The sequence below is a fragment of the Muscardinus avellanarius genome (assembly GCF_963383645.1).
Source record: "Muscardinus avellanarius genome assembly, chromosome: 4".
NCBI classification, from domain to species: Eukaryota; Metazoa; Chordata; class Mammalia; order Rodentia; family Gliridae; genus Muscardinus; species Muscardinus avellanarius.
In genome coordinates this window covers 158,223,639-158,248,338 of record NC_137789.1, presented here as the reverse complement: position 1 = coordinate 158,248,338, position 24,700 = coordinate 158,223,639, and the positions used below count along the sequence as shown (strand labels likewise).

General features: G+C 52.6%; 1 protein-coding gene across 3 annotated transcripts in view; it reads right to left on the bottom strand.

Moving 5' to 3' along the window:
* The window catches only part of PTPRE (protein tyrosine phosphatase receptor type E), a gene marked incomplete at both ends in the record, with an annotated part of 150,623 nt that overhangs the window by 23,951 nt on the left and 101,972 nt on the right, over positions 1 to 24,700 (bottom strand). Inside the window, 5 exons of one of the 3 annotated variants that reach the window (XM_080694103.1) lie at positions 173 to 263; positions 4,463 to 4,599; positions 6,434 to 6,507; positions 6,726 to 6,825; positions 14,321 to 14,439. In XM_080694103.1, the coding sequence (XP_080550229.1) occupies positions 173 to 263; positions 4,463 to 4,599; positions 6,434 to 6,507; positions 6,726 to 6,825; positions 14,321 to 14,439 (521 nt within the window). Of the gene's footprint in view, positions 1 to 172; positions 264 to 4,462; positions 4,600 to 6,433; positions 6,508 to 6,587; positions 6,623 to 6,725; positions 6,826 to 14,320; positions 14,442 to 24,700 lie in introns of those variants that run through there. The other 2 variants (XM_080694105.1, XM_080694104.1) reach the window with 2 other exon arrangements.

Genomic DNA, 24,700 nt, shown 5'->3' with positions numbered 1-24,700 from the left:
CTGTGGCTCCCCAGTGCAGAGGCGGGTGCTTAGGCCGATGCAGGAGCCCCTAATTGCTGACCACAGCAGTGCATTCGACAAAGCAGGGTGGTGGGTAGTGGTGGTGTGGGCTGCAAGGCAAAGCTGAGGTTAATCCAAACGTCCCTGATCATGCAAAAAAGTAAAACCTTACTGGGAAGGATGTTGGGATATCTGTTTTTTTCTCGGTTTTCTTCTTTATTTGCCAGTTCAAAAGTTCCTTGTATGTGTCCGGAGGGTAACGACTGGAAGAAAACATAGGGTTAGCACTAAACGTGATGAAGCCAAGCCATGTGCTCCCAACAGGCTCCCTCACCAGGCCCCGGAGTGAGCCAGGCCTGAGCCGGCCACCTCTGTACATCCTCCCTCTGCCCCAGAACCTGTACCAGCAGAGACTGAAGAGACACCGTCGGCTTCCATCAGGGCCTTCTGTCTAGTGGGCCGACCGAGGTGTGGCCAAAATCATGGTCCCATAATCTAGACTCTGAGCCATATGTAGGCGGGGACAGGCTGGCACAGCTCATCCCCCTAGGTCCTGGCCCAGGCAGGTGCTCCCCAAGGAGAAGTGGACTGGCCCAGACTGGACACGGAGGAGCAGGGAGAACGGAGCAAGGGATGCTGTGCCTTGGGGTGGGGCTGAGGACAGGCCTGCTGACCCTGGGCAGTGAGGAGAGGGAGCCGCTTTGCTCTGGGCTCCATGGTGTCTGTGCACCAGCAGCCTCAGGGCCTGGGAGCTTGTTACAAATGAGGATCCTTCAGTCCCGCTCACCCCAGCCCACTTTAGCACTGGCACCGCCCAGTCCCCCAGGGACTCTGCACACTGGGCAGGTGGGGGGGGTGGCACCTCGTGGGGGGTGCAGGTGTGGAATGAGCTCTCCGTCTTGGACAGGATGCTAAGACCCATGAGTGGCACCACTGGGCATAAACCAGGCGTGTGGACTTCTGGTCCCTGCTGCTTCCTGGAAGCCGCTTGCCTCTGGCTCTTGGCAGGCTCCAGCCCTGCCTGAGTTTTCTCCCTGCCGGCGCCTGCTCCGTGCTCAGGTGAGCTCCTCACGGCACGGTATGGACGAGCGTGCTGAACCCCAAATCATGCTCCTCAGGGTCACTCCGACTGCTGCTGGGTCCAGGGCCACTGGGCCCTACGTGAGAAGCATTGGCGCTCATTGAGAGCCTAGCATGTGCGAGGCAGAGGGAGGGGCTGGTCATCTACCCTGCCCGTCACGACTCACTCCCGAGCAGGTAATCCTAAGTGAGCCCCTGTTTTAGGGATGAGGAGTCTGGAACCCAAGGCCAGGCAGTAGCGGGTTTGCCCGGGTCACCAGCAGTCTGGCCTGGAGGGTGGTCCCTTCCTCAGTCCTGGGAAGAAGCGAGGCTCCCTGTGTCCCACCTTCAGTCTCCAGAAGCCTGGGGCCGGCCTCGTAGTGCAACGTCAGGTAAGCCACGCTGGCCTGGGTTTGCACACGCTCTGGGCCGGGGCCTGAGCCTCCTCCTCGCAGACAGGTCCTTCTGGGAAGGACAGGTTCAGTCCCCCAGAAGTGTGCACAGTGGGGTCTCTAGGCCACACGCTCTCCTCTCCTTTGGGCCACCATGCCCCATGGTGGCAGGCAGAGGCTCTATGGCGGGTCGGGGTAGAGGGGGCAGCCTGGCGGACCCTTGGCAAGGCCGGCGGCTGTTTCTGGACCTCATCCCAAGCCACCAGCCCCTGAACCCCCCAAGGAGTTCCCCATTCTCTGTCCAAGCTGCCTTAGTACCACCTCTCTGGCCTTATCTAGATAATGAACTTGTAACATTCTAGAGCCTTCTCTACCTTCAAAAGCTGGACGTACAAACCAGGCATGATACTGGGATGGTGGTTCCTGGCACTCCGCACTTGGCAAAGCTCAGAGTATGAGCAAACACTAACTGTTGGTTGCTTGCCTGAGTTGGTAACAACATATCCCTGTTACCTTAGTGATGATGTATCAGCAGTGGTTCATCAATTCTAACATATGTAGTTCCTGATGTAACGTTAATAATAGCAGAATCAGCAAGCCACAAGAGATGGGGTACATGGGTATTCTGCAATTTGTGTGAAATTTTTATATACTTAAAAATGCTCTCTACAAAGTATACTAAATGTAACAAGTTAGAAGCCAAACAAAACCCCTTAAGACCTGAGTACCTCCTTCAGCCATAGAGGGCAAGATGGCTGTGGTGTGGTGGCCAGAAGGGTTTGGGTGGTGGTGGTGGTGGGATCAGGCTTTGTCTTCTCAGCTGCGTGGCCTCAACTGCCGGCCAAGATCCAGAACTCAGAACAGGTGCTCCCATCTTGGCCTGCCTCTCACTGTCACTGATCAGAGGGACTCGGGTACAGACCTGAGCCTCTGCACCATGGCCAGGCTGGGAAGCCTGGGGATGTGGGGTATTTCTCAGGACACAAGTTTAAAGGGCACCCTTAAAATTAGACACCAGGAGAAATAATGTTCTAATGCCACATTAAAAAATATTTTTTGAAGTGCAAAACCCTTAAGGAGCAATCTATAATGTCTTTATGTAATGGTAGCATCCTTAACTGTGTGGCGCAAGCCTTAGCAGGGCCCGGGGCAGCAGCAAACTCCGGTGCAGACTGATCCTGTCTTCTCTAGCAATGTGTTATTTTGTTCCCCCGCAGGCTGCTCCTATTAATATTGGTGATTTTAAATGCTGCATTAAGGTATGGTTTCTCCGGGCTGCTGAGTCTTCGTGCCCTCTGAGGTGTGTGCCTGGGCTGGTGCCCGGCTCACCTTGCCCATTCCCTGCCCTCCTGCTGGACGTGGCCCTTGGTGAGGGTGCCCTAGCCTGCTGGGGTTCTGAGTCAGAGTCTTCCTGCACGTGGGGAGCCCCAAGTGGAAGGGGAAATGGGACAAGAAGGAGGGAGGGGGAATTTGGCTGCAAGAATGGTTATTTTGAAAGTGGAGAATTAACTTCTCTTGTCAAGCTGAGAGATTACAACACAATTGTGCTTGGAGCTGTGTTTCAGTCTGACCTAATTTCTCAAAAAAGGGGGGGTACTTGGAAACAATAAAAAGGAAGCAAGATAAAGGCAAACGAAGCTTGTGCTAAAAAAAAAAAAATTAGCAGGGCAGAGTTGACATTCACCGCCACCTTCCCGTGCCCTGTAGGTCTGTTTCTGGGGGAAAAGCCACAGCGTTCATGCTGCCTCTGGGTACAGCAGCTGAAGACGCTTGGTTGTTCCTGGAACCTGTCTGAGCCTCACGTGTGAGCTCTGAGGTCATTAAGACAGGCCCTGCTCCCATACACCCTTTACAGATGGCGCAGGCTGGATGGGAGGAGACCAAGGTCTCCTGGAAGTGCCAGGTCCTGGAAGAGCCAGGTCCCGGAAGTGAGAGGTTCTGGAAGAGCCAGGTCGTGGAAGAGGCGGCCGTCCTTTGGACACAACTCCGTGTACTCAGCACTGCGCACACACAGCCACATGCACTGAAGATGAAGATGCTGCTAAGGACTCAAGGCACAGCCAGGACAAGTACCGAGTAGTGATGTCCAGGAGGAGACGTCCCAGCATGCGCGTCTCCATCTACCTGTCTATCTGAATATTTATCTCAGATTCAAAACTCACAGCATTTTGCCAGGCGTGGTGGTGCACGCTTGTAATCCCAGCTCTTGGGAGGCTGAGACAGGAGGAGCGCACAGGTTCAAAGCCAGCCTCAGCTACTTAGTGAGGCTCTCAGCAACTTAGTGAGACCCTGTTTCCAAATAAAATATAAAATAGGCATGGGAGTGTAGCCCGGAGGTAGAAAAGCCCCTGCGTTCCACCGCCAGTACCACACACACACACACACAGAAAACCTCACAGCATTTTAAATTAAAAAAATTAACAACACTAGGGGAAGCATCTTCAATCTTTGTCAGTATTTTTCATTGAGACAGTGATTAGCTTATTATTATCTTATTGTTATAGGGACTGCACCTTGTTGGCTAAATCCGTGGTCTTAGACGTCACCTCTGCTAAGTTTGTGGAGGTGATTTGGCCAGAACAGCAGAAGCTGGTTGAAAAGGGCGAGACCCCGGTCGCGTTCACACGCAGCACCCAAAGCAGTGCCTGTGGTTGCTGGACACACGTGTTTGGTTGCTGGGAGGGGGAGCACTTCCCGCTCCATGAGAAGCCGAGCTCACAGGGGCTGTGAAGGGCTCTCAGCACAAACTTGTGGTCTTCCACATTGTGGGAATAACAGTGATTTTTGTCTCTACTAATTTCAGAGCCTGGTGGCAGAGGGTCTGAGCTGGCAGGGGTGGTGGTGGTGGTGGTGCTGCACGTGATTCAAACGCAACAGCGTCACCTTACAATGAGCTCTGATGCCTGATAGGGCGCTGCCCAGGGACAGCGTCCCAACCGAGGCCAGGGCCCGCCTCCTGGTTGGGACTGGTCCTCGCCTGTACTGGCGGGAAGCGGGGACCACGCGCTCACCGTGAACTCCTCCCGGAACCGCTTGCAGTCGTCGGCCGAGCGCACCCGGATCTCCTCCTCCAAGTGTTCCACGGGGATGGGAAAGTACTTCTTGGGCCCCGAGGGGGACCTGCTTAGCAGCATCACTCTCTGCTGCTCTGTGGAACCAGAAGAAACAGGGGCCACTCAGCCCCATTCCTGGTGGCTGATCCATTAGCCCGACTGACAACATTCCCAAAGAAATACAAGGCTGGAGATGGTTCCCCCAAACCCTGCCGCTGAGGCTCACCGGGGCCTGGGCCGCCGTGTAGCATGACTGTCTGCCTCCTGACATGACTTCTGCAAGTGATGGCCACATCTCTGCCCGCCCCAGACACTGCATCACCACACCCTGCTACCTCCCCTCCTCTCCTCCTGCCAGTCCTTCCACAAAGGGGCTAAGGTGGCTTCATGTCAGGGCTCCGGTCTCCAGGCTTGGAACCAGACAAGAGCAATTCTGGGTGCCAGTGCACAGCAGACTGGAAACTTGCTAGGGTGTGTGAGTCACAGCCTCCTCTCCTTGGCAACAGATAGTACTGGTTCCTCAAACCCCATAAGCTCCAAATAAGAGAAGGGGGAAGGAGGGTCATTGAGTAGAGGAAAAGGGTGCATGGAAATTGCTTCCTCAAGTTCAGAGCAGGCCACAAGGAGAGCCAGGGGCCTACGCTTCACTTCCTCGGGAACGAGCTGCCATCGGCAAGCTCACAGCACAGCCGGGCTGTCACCCATGGAGGGCTTGTCTCGGCAGAGACAGGCAGGTTGGCACTGAGTGCTCCAGCTGCCCCGGGGCTTCTCTTTCCTCCCAACCACAGCTTCCTCCTCCCATGTCTGTGACCAAACGTGCCCTGCAGGGAGAGGGGCAAGAGCAGGGGAGGGTGGCACAGGGCATCGTCATCCTCTAACAAGGGGCGTGGGTCCCCACGACCTTTCCAACTACATCTTGGCTCAGCTCTCCATCGCTGATATTCTTTTGACTATCTTGGGTCTGTTCTCAAATTTTCATTTCAAGTCAGAGAGCCCTGAGTCTTTCCCCAGACCCGGGCACAGCTGGGTAGGAGGCGACACAGGAAGTCAGTTGCCAGCACTACTGAGCTTTGAAAGCCTCGATGTGTCGAAAGAAAACAAAGGCGTCTCCAGCAGGTATCTTTTACGAGTTAGAAACTGAACTTTGCCGGGCGTGGTGGCGCATGTCTGTAATCCCAGTACTTGGGAGGCTGAGATAGGAGGATAGCAGGTTTGTGGCCAGCCTCAGCTAATTAGTGGGGCCCTCTGCAACTCAGTGAGACCCTGTTCCAAAATAAAGAATAAAAAACAGGGCTGGGGATGTAGCTCAGAGGTAGAATGCCCCTGGGCTCAATCCCTGGTACCGCAAAAAACAACAAAAAACTGAACTTTAAATCTAAATGTTGGAACCACCCCAAGTTCCTGCTGATCCTCCATAAATGGGAAGCACCGAAGCAGGTGATTCCCCCTCCTTTATCTTGATTCTAAGGCAGTACCGTTTTCAGTGGGACACTAGATTATGAGCCAGGAGTCTTTTATCACAGATGATTTTAAAGGCCTTACTGAAAAAAATGTTACATGTCGACACTGTGAAAAGGACAGGATATGAACCATCTCTCCAAAAGAAACACACACACACACACACACACACACACACACACACAAAACAAAAAAACAAAAAAAAAAAAACCCCACGAACTGAAATATTTTAGACATCTGCATCATACCCAAGGGGAAAAACCACCTCTGAAGCCAAGTTTTGAAACAGAGAAGATTCTACGGTTGTTAGTAAGTGGCAGGCGAATGCCAGGTGGAGTGATAGAAAGTCACAAAGCCGGAGGAGTGTAAAGGAGTGTAACTGGAGGAGTGTAAAGGAGTGTAACTGGAGGAGTGTAACTCCACGAGTTAAGGAAAGAAGACAGCCCGTGTGTGGCGAGGCGGAGGCCGTACCTTGCTCTTCCAAGATTCCGTTGGGCATCTTCTTGTCGTTGCTGCTGACCACGGCTTTCCTCTGCTTTCTAAACCTTAGAGGCACAAGAGCGGTTAGTTCTCGGCACAGCCCGGCTTCCGGGGAGCCCCGGGCCCTGGGCAGGACGATACCCACCAGGTGAGCCGGGAAAAGCTCTTTCTGCTGCTCATGGCTAAGGCACACTAGGCCTGGCCCCGCGGGCCCACGCCCCACACGCTGCCGCCTCCAAAGCTCATTTCCTCAGCCCTGCCCAGCGCCCCGGGACACTCCTACCTGAAGAAGTAGGCGGCGAGGAGGAGCGACAGCAGGGAGAGGAGCAGGGGCAGCAGCAGCCAGGTGAGCAGCGGAGGAGGGGCGCCAGGGTCCGGGGGTCCTGTGGGCGGCAGGCGGGGAGGGGACAGGCCCGTCAGGACCAGGCGCGGGCCAAGGAGAGACACAGGCGCCTCGCTGTACGTTCCGGTGGGTCCCTCCCCACCCCTGCCCTTCCTCCCAGACACCAGAACCTCCCTCTGTGGTTTGCAAAGGTTCTAGCGTCCTGGCCAACGTGTCCACAAAGGCACAGGAATGGACACAGGAGGGACTTTGGTGTTGCTGAGGGCACTGAGAAAGAACCAGGACTGAGGAGTGGTGGCAGGACATGTCAGGGTCCCCTAGAGAAGGCGAGAAGGGGCGAGTTCTCCAGGCTACCCGCAGGGCTTGCAATGCCCAGGTGCCTGTTTCTCTGAGCCTGGATGGTGCCTGCACTCCTTGCAGAAAGAAGGAGGAAGAAGAAGATGAGGAGGAAGAGGGGGAGGAGGAAGAGGAAGAGGAGGAGGTGAGAGAGGGAGAGGAGGAAGTTGGAGGTGCCGGGCCACTGAGAAGCAGCCGGCCCTGGCTGTGCAGGCCTCACAGCACCAGCCCTTAGAGGGGTGCACGCCTGCTCCCACCAGGCCTGGTAAAGCAGCCTGTGGACACTGGGCCGGCACAGCCCTCGCTCTCTGTCCATCCTTCACACCAGTGGTGGGCCTCTCTCAACCAGAGATGCTCCCCTGAGCCCAGCTCAGTGGCTTGTGGCTGCCCAGGGCTCGCCCTGCCCAGGCGTCCTGGTTCCGACACTCATTGGTGGCCACCCTTGAGCCCCCTCTCCCCAGCCTGCTATGCAGCCCCTCCTCACCACAGGGGGCCCAGTCGATGGCTACCTCAAGGCCCCCTCCTCCAGGAAGCCCACCTGGTTCCTGTCCTGCAGATGCCAAGGGGCTCTGTGTGCTTGGAGGCTCAGATCACACTGCCAGGAGCGAGCAGCCCCCTGCCCCCATGGAACTCTCCAAGGCCCCTATCCCTTCCTACTCTGAGCAGCAAGCTTGGCCCTGAGCCCAGTGGGGGCTCTGTGCAGCTTGTCCCGGGGACCAGTCTGGACGCTCCAGGATGCTCAGGCCCCTGGGATTGCCTGCAGCATGCTGTCTCCCCACCACCTCAAAGCCCTGTGCATATTATGAAGACAGTGACCCGCGAGGGATTGGTTCTGGCCATGCATAAGATGCCCCAAACCTGCCCACTACCCATCACTGGCCTGCAGGAGTGGCCCGGCTTGAGGCTCTCAGAGGGAAGGTCCTGGCCTGGGGCAGTGCCAAGGTACCTCTGCCCTGACTTTACCTCTTTCTTTGCAGGCTGATGGCAGTCAGGTGGTCAGGAATTGTGGGAGCACCCCTTCCTGAAGCACATGCTCTCCTCTCTTGGGGTGTTGCTACGGGGAAGCGCCCCACTTTTGCATAGCCCGGGGGTTGGGCTCCAGCTGGCTTCTGTAGGCCTGCTTATGGGGCTTACTTGGTGGGAGAGAGGGGAGCCCTTGGGCCATGCCAGCCCCGCTGGGCCCTGTCTGGGGCTCGAGGCCCCAGCCTCCGGGTCCATGCCTCTTGAAGCACAGGCTGCAGTGAGCCGTGGGGACTCCATGACCCAAGCCCCTTGTACGTGGACAGAAATGACAGATCGCACGGACGAGGGTCCAGTCTCCTGCGTGTTTTTGCCATTTGTCAGCAGCACCTCCGTTGTGGACAGCCGAGGTCAGGATCACAGGCCCTGCAGCCTCCTGAGGTCAGGCGGGACCACCCAGGTGGGCGGGGAACTCACGAACTCACGGGAGCCCACACCTTGTCCACAGGGTGGTGGCGTCCCAAACCCAGCCCTATGGGGCTGATGGGAAAACGGGCCCAGGCTGCCGTGTCCAACACTCCAAAAGAAGAGGCTGCATCTTTACGCACACATTCTAATTTTTAAATATGGTAAGCAGTTTAATTCAATTAAGATGCAATTTGGGAAATCAGTGTGGGCCAGAAAGAACACTGTGCAGGCCAGACATGACCCTTTGGGCCCTGGCTTGCTCCGGCCAGGAGGCAGGGAGGTACTTAGAGGAGATTCTGGAATCTTCTGTTTTCATCCCATGCTGATGGAGGGACAGGCTGGGGAGGGGCAGGGCAACCTCTCTGGGGTCGAGGGTCATCCTGGGGCAGCCTTCTCCCGAAAGTGCTGGCTGGCTGTCGCTCAAAGCCAGTGTGTATATAAGGTGTATACATATATATACACAGTGTATATATACATGTATATATTGCATTCATGCACCAGCAGGTTGTGTAACTGCGCGTGTGCGTGCTTGCGCTTGGCTTGAGTGTGCAGTACGACCTTAAACCATTCAGCACATGCACCTACCCTCAACTGAGTCTTCTGCTGTGTCTAAAGAGGAGGCAGGCAGGGGGAAGCCCCAGCCCAGAGGGAGCTCTGGGGGAGCTAGTAGCGGACCACATCCCTCCAGTGGTGGATGCTCCGTCTCTGAGGGCCCCTGGGGGAAGCAAGAGTCGGAGGAGAGGAGAGAGGGAAAGACGGCAGAGAACAGAGAGTAGCAGCTCTACTCCGGGGCAGAGCCCAGAGGGCCCTGAAGAACCCAGCTGTTGATGGGAGCTTGGGCCAGCTTCCAGGGCAGAGGGCCTCTGCTTCTGCTCCCTCTCTCTGGCAACTGACTGTTTCTAGTCTATACATGCAACCCTGGGCAGGGACCTGTTGAAAAGCCTTCCAGAAAGCACAGAAATAGAGTCAATGTGTAGGAGCAGCCTTTCCTCTCCCCTGAGTTAAACATAGTTAAAATCTCCAAGCACAGCTCGACACTTTCTCCTGCAGAGCTACATTCATAAATATGCAGGTTTGGTAAACAAGTGGGGTTGCAACTCTCTCATTTCACCCAAGGCTGCCTGGATTGTAAGGAGAACCATTAAGGAAGAGACAGTAAACCGAACTAATTGTGGTTGTGAAGAGCTGCGAATTTGAGACACATCCCAATTCAGCAATGTCACATACGACGAGAACAGATGACACTCTCTCTGGGCAGGTCTGCAGCCTGCCTTCTCATTCGGTCTTGGAGAGTTTCCAGGTCAATACAAATGAGCTAGCTAGCTCATTCTGCGCCAGAGTTGCTTGGACTGCCACATTTTGGATAGATCAAGATTGAAAGGAGCCAGGTACGTGGGCCACATGCCTGCAAACTCAGTACTTGGGAAGCTGAGCCAGGAGGACTGCAGGTTCGAATCCGGCTTCAGCAACCTTAGTGAAACCCTCAGTAACTTAGCAAGATCCTGTTTGAAAATAAAAAAAATAAAAGCCGGGCATGGTGGCGCACACTTGTAATCCCAGCATTTGGGAGGCTGAGACAGGAAGATCGCAGTTTGAAGACAGCCTCAGCTACTTAGTGAGGCCCTTTGCAACTCAGTGAGACCCTGTTTCAAAATAGAAAAAACAAAACAAAACAAAAAATAGGGCTAGAGGTATAGTTTGGAGGTAGAATGCCCCTGGGTCTCATGCCCAGTACCACAAATAAATAGATAAATAAATAATTAAATAAATAGTGTGAGGTGTGGTTTGGTGATAGAATGCCTGCCCTTGGGTTGAATCCTGAGAGATAGAAAGATAGATAGGTAGATAGATAGATAGATAGAGAGAGATGTTTGCAAGAATATTTGGGTTGTTTCCAATTTTTTTGGCTATCACCTATAATTCTGCAATTTGTGTATAAATGATTGTATATCTCACTAGCATTTCTGTAGGGCGGCTCCTAAATCTGGACCTTCTACACCCCCTGAACGCATACTAAATGTTAATAGAAATCGCCAAATTGTCTACCAGGAACTGTCCACCCTCTGTGCTCACGAGGATGCACGTTGGGCCCGTTTCCCCTGGATACTGGCAATCCTTTCCATCGAGTCAACCTGACAGGTTACATCATGAGCCGTTCCACTTGCATTACTCCAGTTGCTAGAGAGTTGAGCACTTTTTCATGATTAGTGAAACAAAATTAACTTACATTCTGCCTGGTCACTTTACACATTTTCCTACTTACTGTTTTGGGAGTCTTCCTATAGCATTTCTTTTATGATTTGCCCATAGTTACTTAAATTCCTTGCGTCAAACCATGTCATAATGAACAGTTCAATGAGCAAACGCAACACTGTCCTGTGGTTTCGGCCCATCGTGGCAATGTGTTAGCCTCTCAGCGGACAGTCCCTGCTTCTTTGGGGGTGGGATGGAGTCTCCAGGAGCGCTGCTCACAGCTGGGGTCCCCTGCAGAGCTCCAGGCAGAGACACCCTCTGTCCCTCGTAAGCTGGGGTCTGTGGTCCTCTTGCCTGTGACCAGCGGCTGCTGTGCAGCACGTGGAGGCCCCGGAAGAGGCTGCGCCCAGGACTGAGTTTCACATTTGGTTCCGTTTTTGACTCCGAGGTCACGTGGGAGCCCTCTCTTCCTGAAAGTAACAGCTCCCCACTGAAGCAAAATTATGAGCCTTTTTTCTTTTTATTTCTTTTTTTTTTTTCAAATGAACTAAAAAGCCCAGGCATAGGAAGTAACATCCTCTCACTGGAGACCTGTGCACCGGCCCTGTGGGAGCGCTGCAGGACGGCAGGGTCTGCCTTGCTGTGGGGAAGCTGATGGCTGCTCTGCCTTTCTGGTTGCCGACGCGTGCAGGTGCACCCTGGTAGTTTCCCAGGGCTCCCTAAATAGCCAGGGGATTCATGCTGGCACGGGAAGATGGAATTGCGGGTTGAAATATTTCACCACATGTTCCTATGGGGTCCAGGCCTCGGACAATGGGGCTCAGTGTCCTCAGGGCAGGCTTGAGTGTCCCAGGCCTTGGGACATTGTTGACAGCCGCATCTGGAGAGCTGGTTTGCAAAGAGGCCAGAGAGAGGCATACAGATGACATTGACGTGTGTGTGTGGTGTGTGTGTGTGTGTGTGTGTGTGTGTGTGTGTGTGTGTGTAGAGGGTTGGGGTTCCTCTGGGGTTTCTGTGTGAGGAAGAAGACAGGTGGGCTTCAGAGGCTGCACACCCTGCAGGGCCTTGAGTCACCACGGAGCTTCACCCCTCCCCCTCAGGGCCAGCCGCACCCTCCCACAGTCACACAGTCGCAGAGCTAAGGTGTCAGATAAAGCCCTTGAGCGGGCGGGGCCTGAGCCCTGGACCCAGCTCCACCGACCAACCGTACCACCTCCTGATTGCTTTTCCTAAGAAGCTTTTTTTTGGAGGGAGGTTAGCAGTTTTGGGTTTCCCTAAGCTTTGCAAGGACCAACCCTGGTGTTAATTGTATTTGTTAGCCTGACTGGGTCATGGTCCCTAGGCATTTAGTCTAATGTTATTCTTGGGGTGAATGTGAGGGTCTTTGGGATGAGATTAACAGCTGAATCTGTGCTGAGTAAAGAAGGTACCCTTGCCACGTGCGGTGGCCTCGTTCAACCAGACGGAGGTCTGATAGAACTCAAGGCTGACCCTCCTCTTGCGAGGACAGTACCCTTCTCCTGACCCCCTTGGCTCTGATACACCATGCTGGGCACTGTGGGGGACATTTGGGACCTGCCAGCCTCCTTACCTGTGTGAGGCACTTCCTTATAACAAACAGGTATGTATTTATATCACCTTACTAATATATATTTCTGTTTGTGTTATAAATACATACAAATTTATATTTACTATATATGTACTATATATAAATTTATATGTACTATTTTAAGCATACATGTATATTATTCATGTATTATATAGTTTTTTTGTGTGATACTGGAGATGGAATCCAGGGGATTTCTACCTCTGGGCTATACTCCAGACCTATTTTATATTTTATTTGGAAACAGAGTCTCACTAAGTTGCTGAGAGCCTCACTAGCTGAGGCTGGCTTCAAACCCGCATGATTCTCCTGTCTTAGCTTCCCAAGTACTGGGATTACAAGCATGCACCACCACGCTCGGCTTCATTATATAGTTTTATGTTATAAATAGAGTATAAAAATTTCTGTTCCTTATAATAAACATATATATAGTTCTAAATTTCTGTCTCTATGTAGTCTATGGTTCTGTTTCTTTGGGGAACCCTAACACAGCAAGTGGTGCCTGGTCAGAGAAGTCAGAGGATTTCATGTCCCTGGGTGTTGGGGACCAAGCAGGGAGGAGAAGGAGCAGGTGTGTGGAAGGGACTGGCCTGGCCAGGTGCAGAGGGAGGGACCTGCCATCACTGGCTCCAGGCTCCTCCTAAGGGTGCCTCTGGGGACTCTTTTGCTTACAGAAAGGCCTGGAAGAGGTCCAGACGTCCAAGAGACCACACAGTGTTTGTCCAGGAAGCCTGTGTCAACTCCCTGGGGAGTGGAAAATCACCCCATAGGGCTCCAGGTGTCAGTCCTTATCCATGAGAACACTAGGGAGGGACTGAAAAGTCAGTGTCCGCTCCAGGTGGCCAGAGACTGGCCAGATGACCGGCCCTCGGGACACGACCACAGTAGAGACCAGTGCAGAGGAGGCTGCACATTCGAGGGGTTCAAGTGCAGTTTCTAACACTCACTGTGTGGCCATGCGTGGTCACTGCTCTTCCCCTGCCTTGGGAACCGGCACACGGAGGCAGAGAGGCTCTGCTGTTGCCCGAGGCCCACAGGCCAGAGACACTCTGAACCTGGGTGGTGTGATTCAAGAGGGTTCACTCCTGTTCCTTCTCTTTCTCCCTCTTCCTTCTCTGCACAGTGTTTGTTTATTCTCTTTTGGTAAGGTTTACATATCACACAATGTACCCTTTGAAGTGTGCAGGTCAGTGGTTTTCAGAGAATTCGGGGCGTGGTATGATTCTTCCCAGCATCCTGAGCACTTCCAGGTTCCCATAGAAACCCTCCTGCCTTCCCTCCGCACAGCCCGCCCTGGACTCTCCATCCTCAAGGGACCCCCAGCTTGAGCTTGGCGCCCAATGTGTTCCCCTGAGCCTGTTTCTCAGGCCCCTCCACGCTGCTGGGTGTGTGTCTGTGGGTTCTTTTTATAACCTTTAAACTATAGAAAGCAAGAGAATAGGATAATGATCTCTCAATATGTCTGCCCTCACAGTCTCACCAGGAGGGCACTAACCCTGCCCATCTGTGGCTCTCTCTCCTGTCCCCATTGGCTCTTCTTCCAAGTCCCTCCTAGGTCTCATGATACATCTGTGAACATCTCCACAAGCATCTTCAAAAGATAAGGGTTCATTTTGCAAATAAAATAAGCCTCACCACTACGAGCCACAATTTCTCAACCAAGGTCAGCGGTCAAGTCGCTGTATTTCCCGCACTCCTCATCAGTGTGGGTGGGGCTCAGCCCAGGGGGATTTCAGCCCTGTGCTTCCCTCTCCTGCTCAGGCTGGTGCGGGCTCTGGCCAGGGGCATGGAGTTGCCACTTGAACCCGTCAAGCTGGGCCCCAGGCAAGCAGGCCTGCCAGCTTTCCTACTCAGCCGGTTCACTAAAAGCACATTAAGAAAGTCAGCTCATCTTTTTTCTCTTCTATTACCAACCTCGACCACCAGGAGGGACCAGGGGCTCAGGAGGTGGCAGCCGGGCACAGGCGCTTACCTGTGGTCGCGGTGGTCCAGTTGCTCTCTGGGGTGGTGGTCTCGTTCCCCTGGAGAGCCCTGGAGAGTTGCAAGCTAAAACCCACCAGCAGGAGAGGACAGAAGGACTCCATGGTGAACCTGGGAGGAGGAGGGACAGGTTCAGAACCCATTGTCCATGCAGGCCCCAGTGACTGATAGCCCTAGACGGTGAGGATGAGGAAACGGGGCTGACCTGGTTTCAGGTAAGCCCGAGTCAAGAACTCCGCCTGCCATGCTCATGGAACATCTCCTTTAATCTTCACCCCAAGTCAGGTGTGGCAGTGCACACTTATAATCCCAGCATTTGGGACGCTGAGACAGGAGGAATGTGGTTCAAGGACAGCCTCAGTTACTTAGTGAGGCCCTCCACAACTCAGTGAGACCCTGTTTCAAAATAAGAATAAAAAATAGGAGCTGGATGTGGTGGCACACACTTGTAATCCCAGCATTTGGGAGGCTGTGATCAGAGGATCGCAGTTTGAGGACAGCCTCAGCTACTTAGTGAAGCCCTTTGCAACTTAGTGACCCGGTTTCAAAATAAAGAATAAAAAATAGAGCTCGGGGTATCACCTAGAGGTAGAATGCTCCTAGGTTCCATCCCCAGTACCGCAAAAAAAAAAAAAAAAAAATAGAGCTGGGGTAGCTCGGAGGTAGCATGCCCCTAGGTACCGGCCTCAGTACTGTAATAATAATCATCATCTCCTCCTCCTCCTCCTCCTCCTCCTCCTCCTCCTCCTCCTCCTCTTCCTCCTCCTCCTCCTCCTCCTCCTCCTCCTCCTCCTCCTCCTCCTCCTCCTCCTTCTTCTTCTTCTTCTTCTTCTTCTTCTTCTTCTCCTTCTTCTTCTTCTCCTTCTTCTTCTTCTCCTTCTTCTTCTTCTTCTTCTTCTTCTTCTTCTTCTTCTTCTTCTTCTTCTTCTTCTTCTTCTTCTTCTTCTTCTTCTTCTTCTTCTTCTTCTTCATCCCACCCACAGTGATGTGGTCACCGGTCCTACTTGGATTTATCCAGTGGTGGCTGCCCAGGCCCAGAGGTCCAGCGGTACTGATGGTTTGGAATGGTGGAGAACCCACTAGAACCCACACCACCTGCCAGGAATCACATCTGGGTGGCCCACCTGGCATGTGCCCCACTTCCCTCTCACACCAGTTCTCTGGTCCAACTGTGCCTTTTCCGCCCAGTGGAGCATGCTGTTCCCATCTGCATCTTGGTCCCCCTCTCACTCTGCAAGCACAGTCTACTCCCTTCCAGGCGGGGCCCCGGAGCCCTCTGGCCCCAAAGGCAGCCCCATGGCTGGCTGTGGGTCTGCTGTTTGCCTCCTCTGCTCTCTGCGCAGCTCCACAGCTCCGGCAGCTTCCACCTGGCCTTGCATCTGGTCGTGCTGCTGCCTTGACCCACAGCCAAGGCCAGGCAGCTCCCTCCTCAAGAGAGCCGCTGGGCGCCTCGGGGAGGCAGCTCAGATTTCCTGGGCGTTTGGGTGGATGCACAAGGCAGGGGGCTCTTTCATGTGGGGAGCTGCAGGTGGTCACCTCAAATCCCACCTGGAGCTCCAGTGCGCTCCAGGGTTGTGGAGGGCGACTGCTTAGCCATGTGGACACAGTCTCTGGAGGGCTCCTGGGTGGGCGGAGGTGGGCCCCAGTGAGACTTGGTGTGTTGAGGTGTGGGGTACCATACACTGGACCCCGAGGCTCATCTGCAGTCATCCTGGCACCTCTGTCCTGTGCTCTGCATAGCACTTTCTGGATAGAGCCTCTTTAGGAGAAAATGGATCCAGCTTCAGAACCAGGGACAAGACATACACTCCTCAGGCTGTTCACATGGGCACTACTAATGTTTTAATTAGAGAACACTTGGTGTGAGCGTGGAAAACCCCTGTTTCTCATAACTGTTTCTCAGTAATCACCACTAGTAAGATGAAACCATTTTCACTCTTTCTTTCTTTCTTTCTTTCTTTTTCTTTCTTTCTTTCTTTCTTTCTTTCTTTCTTTCTTTCTTTCTTTTGTTATTTCATTTATTCGTTCTTTCTTTATTTATTTATTTTTGGTGATACTGGGGATTGAACCCAGGGGCATTCTACCTCCATGACAAACCCTCAGCCCTATTTTATTTTTAGTTTGAAACAGGGTCTTACTAGGTTGATGAGGGTCTCACTACTTGCTGAGGCTGTCATCAAACCTGGATTCCTCCTGTTTCAGCCTCCCCAGTACTAGGATTACAAGGGTGTACCACTACGCCAGGCTGCATGGACACATTCTAACAGTTAACTCAGAGTAACTACAACAGCCAACTGTTGTAGTTAATCTGAAAAAAGTTCATGTCTTTATTCTTTTATTTTCATGGTACCCCTTTTAGATTTATAAAGTGAATCACATACACAGAGCTCTTGTTCCCTAGCGAGCGCCCGCTGAGTGCTGGCCATTTGCATGGGTGTTGCCTGCACAATGACCCCTTGAGGGCTGAGAAATGGAGACTCCCGGAAGGGAGGGGCTGGCCCACAGGCAGGTTGGAAGTTTGCGGGAGCTGAGGTTTGACCGTAGGTCTTCTGGAGACAGAAGCCTCCACCCCTTCTGTGTCCCTCCATGTCAGTGGCTCTGCACACACCACCACACCCCTCCTTTCTCTTTTAAGAGTCCGTAATTGCACACTGCCATGATACTTTAATACAATGGAGTGCATCTCGGAGTAACTGGGAAGTATTAATCGGCTTAATACAATGCCGGAGGTGCAGAATTCCTAGTTGTCACGTTTCCCCTCATCTCATGCATTTACTTGACAACCCTCCCTTCCAAATGCTCAAGGGCTAAAGAGGAGGCTGATGCCCTTGAGAAAGACCAAAATGGTTCCCTGGGTCCGTGTGTCAGACCCTGAAGTCAGCCAGATCTCAAATGAGCAGCAGGAGATTTTCCTGGTGTGACCAGCAGAGGGCGATCGACTTTGCAGATGCCAAAGCCAGTCTCGCCATTTGGAGTTCCTCTCTGGTCCCACTGATCTCCCAAGGCCAACAGCACCTGGCCTGACACCCTGACCATCTGCCCTCAAAGGGTTCCCAGGCCACCTGACAAGCACAGACATGAATCCGCATCAAAATCATGTTTGAAATGGGAATTAAATCCATGCCGAATTTTGAGGATTTGTACTTAAACAGTACGTGCCAATTGCTAAGTACATGGGGCATAAAACATGTGCATGTTCCAGAACTGAGATGATCAAAATAGTTTATTCCCAGCAAAGCAGACTTTATTTTTACTCCCCTCAAAAGTCACCCAGCTATCAATCTGATTAGAAATCCATCTCTTTCTTCTACTTAACGAGGCTTCTCTATACTCTTGCCTGGGCAACGACTGGGGTCAGGCAGCCTTCTGGGGTCTGGGGGTGCAGAGCCCAGCACAGGCCCCCCTCTACCCTACAGAAGCGCACTGAGTTGCAAGAAGAGGTAGAAGGAATCCCATGTCCTGGGGGAGGGCAACAGAGCCAAGGGATGAGGGGAGGGGCCACATTTCCTCAGAGATGAAGCACAGAATAGGCATATCACCCAGAACAGAAGGCAGAGGAAGTTATGGGCTTGAAGAACTGGGGCACGACCTGTGTCCAGGCAGGTCCTGGTGTCCTCTGCGGGGACTCTGAAAGATGAGGGAAGCAGAGACAAGCTTGGGGCTAAACTAAGAAGAAATACAAATGGCCAATTAGTAAATGAAGAAATGTTGAACAACATTAATGATCAGGAAAATGCAAATCAAAACTGCACCAGTTAGATTCCATCTAACTCCAGTTTGAATGGCAGTCAGTAAGAATACAAACGGTAATAAATGTTGGCAAGGGTGTGGGGAAACGGGAACTCTTATGCACTGTCGGTGAGACTTTACATTAGTAAACCATTACAGAGATCATTGTGGAGATCCTCTGAAGACTAGGAATGGAACTGCCACATGGCCCAGCTCTACCACTTTTTGGTATCTTTCCTAAAGAATTCAAGTCAGAACACTACAGTGGTATCCATGTTTCTAGCTGCATAACTCACAATAGTCAAATTATGGAACCAGCCTAGGTATCTGTCAACAGATGTATGGACAATGGAAATGTGGTATATAGACATAATAGAATTTTACTCTCTAGAAAAAAGAACAAAATCATGTCATTTGTAGGAAAATGGATGGAACTAGATAATACTATGCTAAGTGAGATCAGCCAGTCTCAGAAAGTCAAGGATCCTACATTTTCTCCCATATGTGAAAGCCAGAGAGAAAATAGAGAACCAAAAGGACTAAGGGTACCGGGGACAGGATTGGCCCACAGGACACTGTCTAGGTGTAGACAGAGGCAGGTGCAGCAGGGAGGGGCTGGAGGAGGACCTCCAGGGCAAGAGGGGACAGAGCACTTGCAACACCAGTGTGTGGGTGACCAGGCCTGGACTGGGCCCTACGGGTCCCCCTCTTATCTCTGATATCCTGTTTTGTGAACAAAGGTGCAGGAACCTGAGAGCTGAAGGGTCAGTCCACCCTGCCTGTGAGTGAGGCAGGAGCCTGGCTATGCCCTTGAAGAAGACTCTTGGCTAAAAGCCTAGGGAAGGGATAAAGGAATAAAACTTTTTTTTGCAGGTCCCTGTCTGAGGCAAACAAAGCAGGGTCTCTCCAGGCAGCTATGACTGCAAGATAAGGCAGCTAAGTCCAGCAAGATGGCGCCACCCAGTCCCAGCCACGAGGGGCCCAAGATGGCACCACCCAGTCCCAGCCACGAGGGGCCCAAGATGGCATCACCCAGTCCCAGCCATGAGGGGCCCAAGATGGCGCCACCCAGTCCCAGCCACGTGGAGGTGAACACAGGAAATCTAGCTCAGGAAGCAGAAAGGGAGCCTGGCCAAGCTCCTGTACCGGAACTCCTGCCTGTTATTGATCCAATCAAAATGGCCTCTCTGGGGCTATACAATCTGCATGATGACGCCATTCGGGACTGAGATCCGGAGTGTCGTTTGCTAAATTTCCACCAGTCAATAAAGAAACCTGCTTTATCTTACTTCAGTCTCCATCTCTTGTTCTCCATGGACTAAGCCTCCTGCAACAGGAGTGTGGTGTGCCAGGAAGAGAACGGGCCAGTCCACCCACTGGGCTCTGAGGAATTTCTTTTGGTGGACTGCAGGCTCCTGACCTTGTGCACTGCTAGATGGACAGTGTGGCCACCCGACTGTCCTCAGAATGAGGTCATTAGCTCACAGAGGCAGCCGGAGAGAGAAGACGAGGAGCTCACAGCTAGTGGCGGGTTCAAGGACCCTGGGTGTGGCCTTGAGCGATCCTAGAGTCCCTCCTACCTGCTAGAAGAGAGGCCAAATGGTCTGAAAGCCAGTACCTGCCAGGAAGAAGGGGCAGGGCAGCCATGTCTTAGGTAAGGGCAGCTCCTTGTTTCCCCTCAGCTTGAGAAACATAGCTAACCTCCTTTCTGGAAAGTTCTGTGCATGGCGTATTGACACAGGCTGCCAGAGCTCAGCGTCCTCTGGAGTCCAGGGCTTGGGCTGTCAACATCCTGGGGCAGTGGGGCTGCCGCAGGCCGCTGCCAGAGCAGGCTGCTGTGAGCAAGCTCGTGGCACACTGTGCCTCTCAGCCTCCACACTCCTGGGTAGCTGGCTGGATCCCCCACGGCCTCAGGCCTCCTCCAGCCAGCCTCAGCTAGGGCAGCCCCACTGGCAGAAGTCAGACCTGGGGTCTCTCTCCGTTCCTGTTCACCCGGGGCCCTCGAGCCAGTGAAAAGAGAAAGACAACGTCGTCCCTCTCGGTGACCTGAGCCTGCCTTTGGGGCTGAATGCTCATCTCTGCACCAGGAAACGTGAATGCAGATAAATAGGGTGCACGACGCCGTTCCCTACGCCCTTCCCAGTGTCCACCACATGTGCACACGCACCCCTTGGGCAGGAAAGTGAAGACGCCGAGGGTGGGCGAAACCCTCCGAACTACTGTCAAACACCAGAGCAGAAAGTGCTTGGCTTCAACCAGGATGACTGCGGACAGCGGAAAGCGCGGTCCCAGGCCGCGGCAAGCGGTTCCCTTTCCACCTTTGACATGCATCCTGTGGGATGGTGGCCAGCAAAGGCAGAATTCTGGGGTCCTGGGCATTCCTCCACCCCAGGCAGCAGCCCAGCCGGGCAGCTGAGAGCAGGCAGCGCTAGGAACAGAGTCGCTGCCATGAGGGGACTGGCCGCCAGGAGCACAGGCCGGGAAGGGCAGTGCCAATTATTGGAAATAATCGGAAACCACTAATAATACAAGCCAACCGAGGAGTGCGTCAGTCACCAGGCTCACCCTCCCAGCCAGTCTCCGGCCTCCTGGTACATCATCTAGGAAGGATGCACCGTTCTGAGCCTTATCCAGAGACAAGAAAGCACACTTGGGGTCTTCACCCTCCAGGTGTCTGTGTCTAATTTTGCTATACCTACTTTATATGAAATCACGACAACATGACTTATAGAGCAAGATCATATTTTAAGGCATTTGGGAAAAATAATAGCCAAAATGAAATGATGTACTTGGGCATGGTGGCACAACTGCAATTCCACTACTTGAGAGCCGGAGTCAGAAGGATTGCAGGTTTGTGGCCAGCCTCAGCAATTTAGGCCCTCCACAATTTAGTGAGAACCTGTTTCAAATAAAGAGATAGCTCGATCAATTGATTGATTGGGAATATAGCTCAGAGGCAGAATGTCCCTGGGTTCAATCCTTAGCACCAGAGAAAATAAATATAAAGGTAAATTAAAAAAATAAAATAATGTATTTTCATGACAAAAGAGAAACAAAATTCAGACATTTCTCAAGATTTAGATGGGAAGGTACATCCATGGATGAAATACTTAAATAACAATAAAAACACCCTTCATAGAAAGATTTGTAGACTCATTGTGTTTCAGCTATATTAACAGTGATCCAGCCTCTCTACAGAAGGCTTTGCTTGTTAAAAAGAAAAGATGCAAAGGCTGGCCTTTTTTATCTCAGTGCGTGAAGGCTAAACTTAATTGCTTCTGAACAAAGGTAATTGCATTTGTCTAAATGCAAGTCACTGGCACATCATTAAAAAGAGACTGGCAACAAAGTCCATGCACTCAGAAAGAGAAGGAAAAGAAAAAACCAGGCAGGCAGAAAGAAAGAGGGATGAGAGGCGCGGTGGTGTCCGGGCCTGCGGAGCTCACCAGGCATGGCTGCACCGGTTCACCATGTCCTCCAGGGCACAGGAAAGGACAGAAGGAAGGAAGGAAGGAAGGAAGGAAGGAAGGAAGGAAGGAAGGAAGGGGAAGGGGAAGGGGGAAGGGGAAGAGAGGACTCCGTCATGCTGGTGGTGAGTGCACAAGGCTCCCTCCTCTGGTGCCACCTTAGCCTTGGACCAATAGAGATGAGGCGGGTAGTCAGATATAAGGTGGTCCTTGGTCTGACTGGGGAGAGATGAGGACAGGGAGCGCCACACTCCTGGAGCCGGACGCCCACCTAGGGCTGGGCAAGGCCGGGCCCTCAGCTGCCCACTGTGCACGAGCCTTGGGTGTCACAGTGGATTCCCCAAGATACATAGAAGAACTCTCAGGCCAGTGCAGGGTGGTCAGGAACATGGCTCACCTGTCTTCCTCCCTGACGGCCCCAGGGAGCAGACTGAACACCCTGGGAGAGGGGTGACCAGGAGGCTCGGTGGTTACCACCTGAGCCTCTTCCCTGTCATAGACAGAGGAAAAGTTCATCCAGGCAAGCAGAGAGATTCGGGCGTGGTGGCACACGCTTGTAATCCAGCATTCAGGAGTCTGAAACTGGATGATCGCGGTTCGCAGCCAGTCTCAGCTACTTAGTAAGGCCCTTTGCAACTCAGTGAGATCCTGTTTCAAAAAGATTTAGGTCGGAGGTACAATGCCCCTAGGTTCCATCCCTAGTACCTAAAAAAAAAAAAAAGTTCATTTATGCTTCATAATCCTTTTGGGGGCTTTCTTACATGCACACTGGTAGAGATCCATGTCCACTGACCTTGATTTTATCAAAGAATTAAAAGAGAAACATAAAGTTTTGGAGTGCCAGTGTATTCAGCCCAAGTGCACAGGCTGACATTTATTTTTTGCTTGGATCTTCTGGGAAGAGCTGGATGCTTGGGGGCCAGATGGGACACAGGAGCACTTGACCCACGTCACAGGAAGGACCCTCTTGACACTTGGCCCAGCTCACCAGGAAGGACCTTGTTATGGCTGGGCCATCCACCAAAGGGTCATGTCTTGAGAGCATGGTCTCTAAAGCAGCAAAGTCCAGAGGCGGGCCAAGGCTGGAGGAAGTGAGTCACCGGGAGCATGGTCTTGGGGTCTACGTATGTCTCTAGCCCCCTCCTCTCCCTCCCGCTGCGTCTGACTACCATAGATGAGAGTGGCCTTTCTCCACCCCACACCTCGCTGCCGCAGCTTCTGCCTTGGAGCCAGCCAGCCGTGGACTGACCTCTAGAACTGTGAGCCGAAAAAGCCTTTCCTCATCTAAGTTGTGTTTGTTAGGTATTTTAGTCACGGCGACAGAAAAAAAGCTGACTAAGATGGACCTGCAAGCATGCTGGCCTGTCAGTAGGTCTGTTAAGGGGTAATTTTAATTTCCTATGTGGCCCACGCTCATTTGCATAATTCCAATTATGCACCATGCCCTCTTGAAGATGAATAAAGAGTGAAGAGCTTATTCTGTAAAAATTAAGGATGTCTTCCTTTCCATGCAGATGACAGGACCTCAGCTCTCTGAAGACGCGGGACGCCTCGCAGAAGCATTTCACAGACCCTCAAGCCATTCTCGAATTCATTTGATCAATAGCCAACAAGCCCTCTGACCAATTGCCCATTTAGAGAACAAGAAACAGGATGTTTCATAGTTGGGCCAAATAAGACAGGATTGAACTGTATGAAGCCAGAATTTTATTGGATAAACTTTTCCACTTTTCCCCTTAGAATAAAGCCATACTTCTTGTGTTGAAAGAAAAAACTAAGAAGCCGCCCCCAAACCTCCAAGTGCCCCCTGCCCGAGGCGGTCACAGAAGACCGAATGCAGACAGAAGACCAAAGAGGGGGAGGTTTTCTTGTCCAATTTCAACATTGTGATGCCACACCTTTTTTCAGGCATCTTAAAAATGAGCAATAATGAATTTCTCCTACCCCTAATAGGAGCTGATTGTCATTTCGAGGAAGATATATCATTATTGACTTCTTTGTTCATTAAAAATTGCCATGTCGGCAGCGGTGAGATGATTTTGTTGGAGAGATGGTCTTCGGATCTTTAGCCAAATCAAATTACTACTACAGGGTAGGCTACTGATGATTAAGTTTAAAAATGCCCAGAAGACAGCGAGTTTGACCTCCACAGATACAAGCACATGACACTGAGCAGGCGACAAGGACCCTGCCCCCACTGCCCTCGTCTCTGTCAGTCTCTCACTCAGAGACTGCCATGGCCCTCCCTCCTGGAGGACACTGCAACCCACAGGGGGCGAATCTGGAGGGTGACCTTTCCCTTACTCGCTGGGAAAACTCTCAGATCAGCATTCATCCTCATCATTGCTGCCTTTGTACTAATAACCATGTTCAGGTGTCACAGCCCATCAAAGCTCTCTGGGTTTGGAGGGTGTCTTTGGCGTGATGGTGGTCTCTTTTCAGCTCACTGGCTGTCCTCTCCGGCCCTTGTCCAAGCCACTTTCCTGGGCAGGTTTCCTGCTTGTTCTTTTCCACTTCAGATTCTCACTTGCCTCGTGGACTCCTTGCTGGCTACCGAGTCGAGTCCGAGAGCCCCGCCATGACCATGCCGGCCCTCAGCACTACGATGTTCAGCTGTCTGTCTGCTGCTCCCGGGGCTTCCTGTCGGCTCCTCTCTGACCTAGAATGTGACCTCCTGTAAGTCATCCCATGGTCTTGCATTTCCTGGAAGGAGGTTGGCAGTCACAGCGGCACCCAGTAAAATTGTAGGGACGTTGCCAGGAGATGGGGCAAGGTGTGTCTCTGGCTGGGGGAGGCAGCCTGGGGTGAGACAGGACTGAGCTGTGCTCCTCCTGCTGGGCCATTGCCTCTGGGCATTCTTCAAGGAGAGCCCCGGAGCCTGAGAAATGCCCAGAGGGGCCGAGGAGCTCCGCCTACAGGCGCAGAAAGGTGTGTGGGGCACACCCAACCTCCCCTGAGCCAGGAGGCAGCCTCCCCTCCCCTCTCCCCTCACTGGCAGCTGTGGTTCTGTCCATGAAGACCTCAGAGAGCAGGTCTGCTGACTACCTGGGCACGTGGGAGCTGCTGGTTCAGAAGGGCCCTGGCTCTCTGCGTGGCATCTTGAGAGTTCTCCCAGGACAGACACTTCCGTTGGGATAATAAGATAAAGATCGCTTCCTCTACTTTGTGACTTTTAT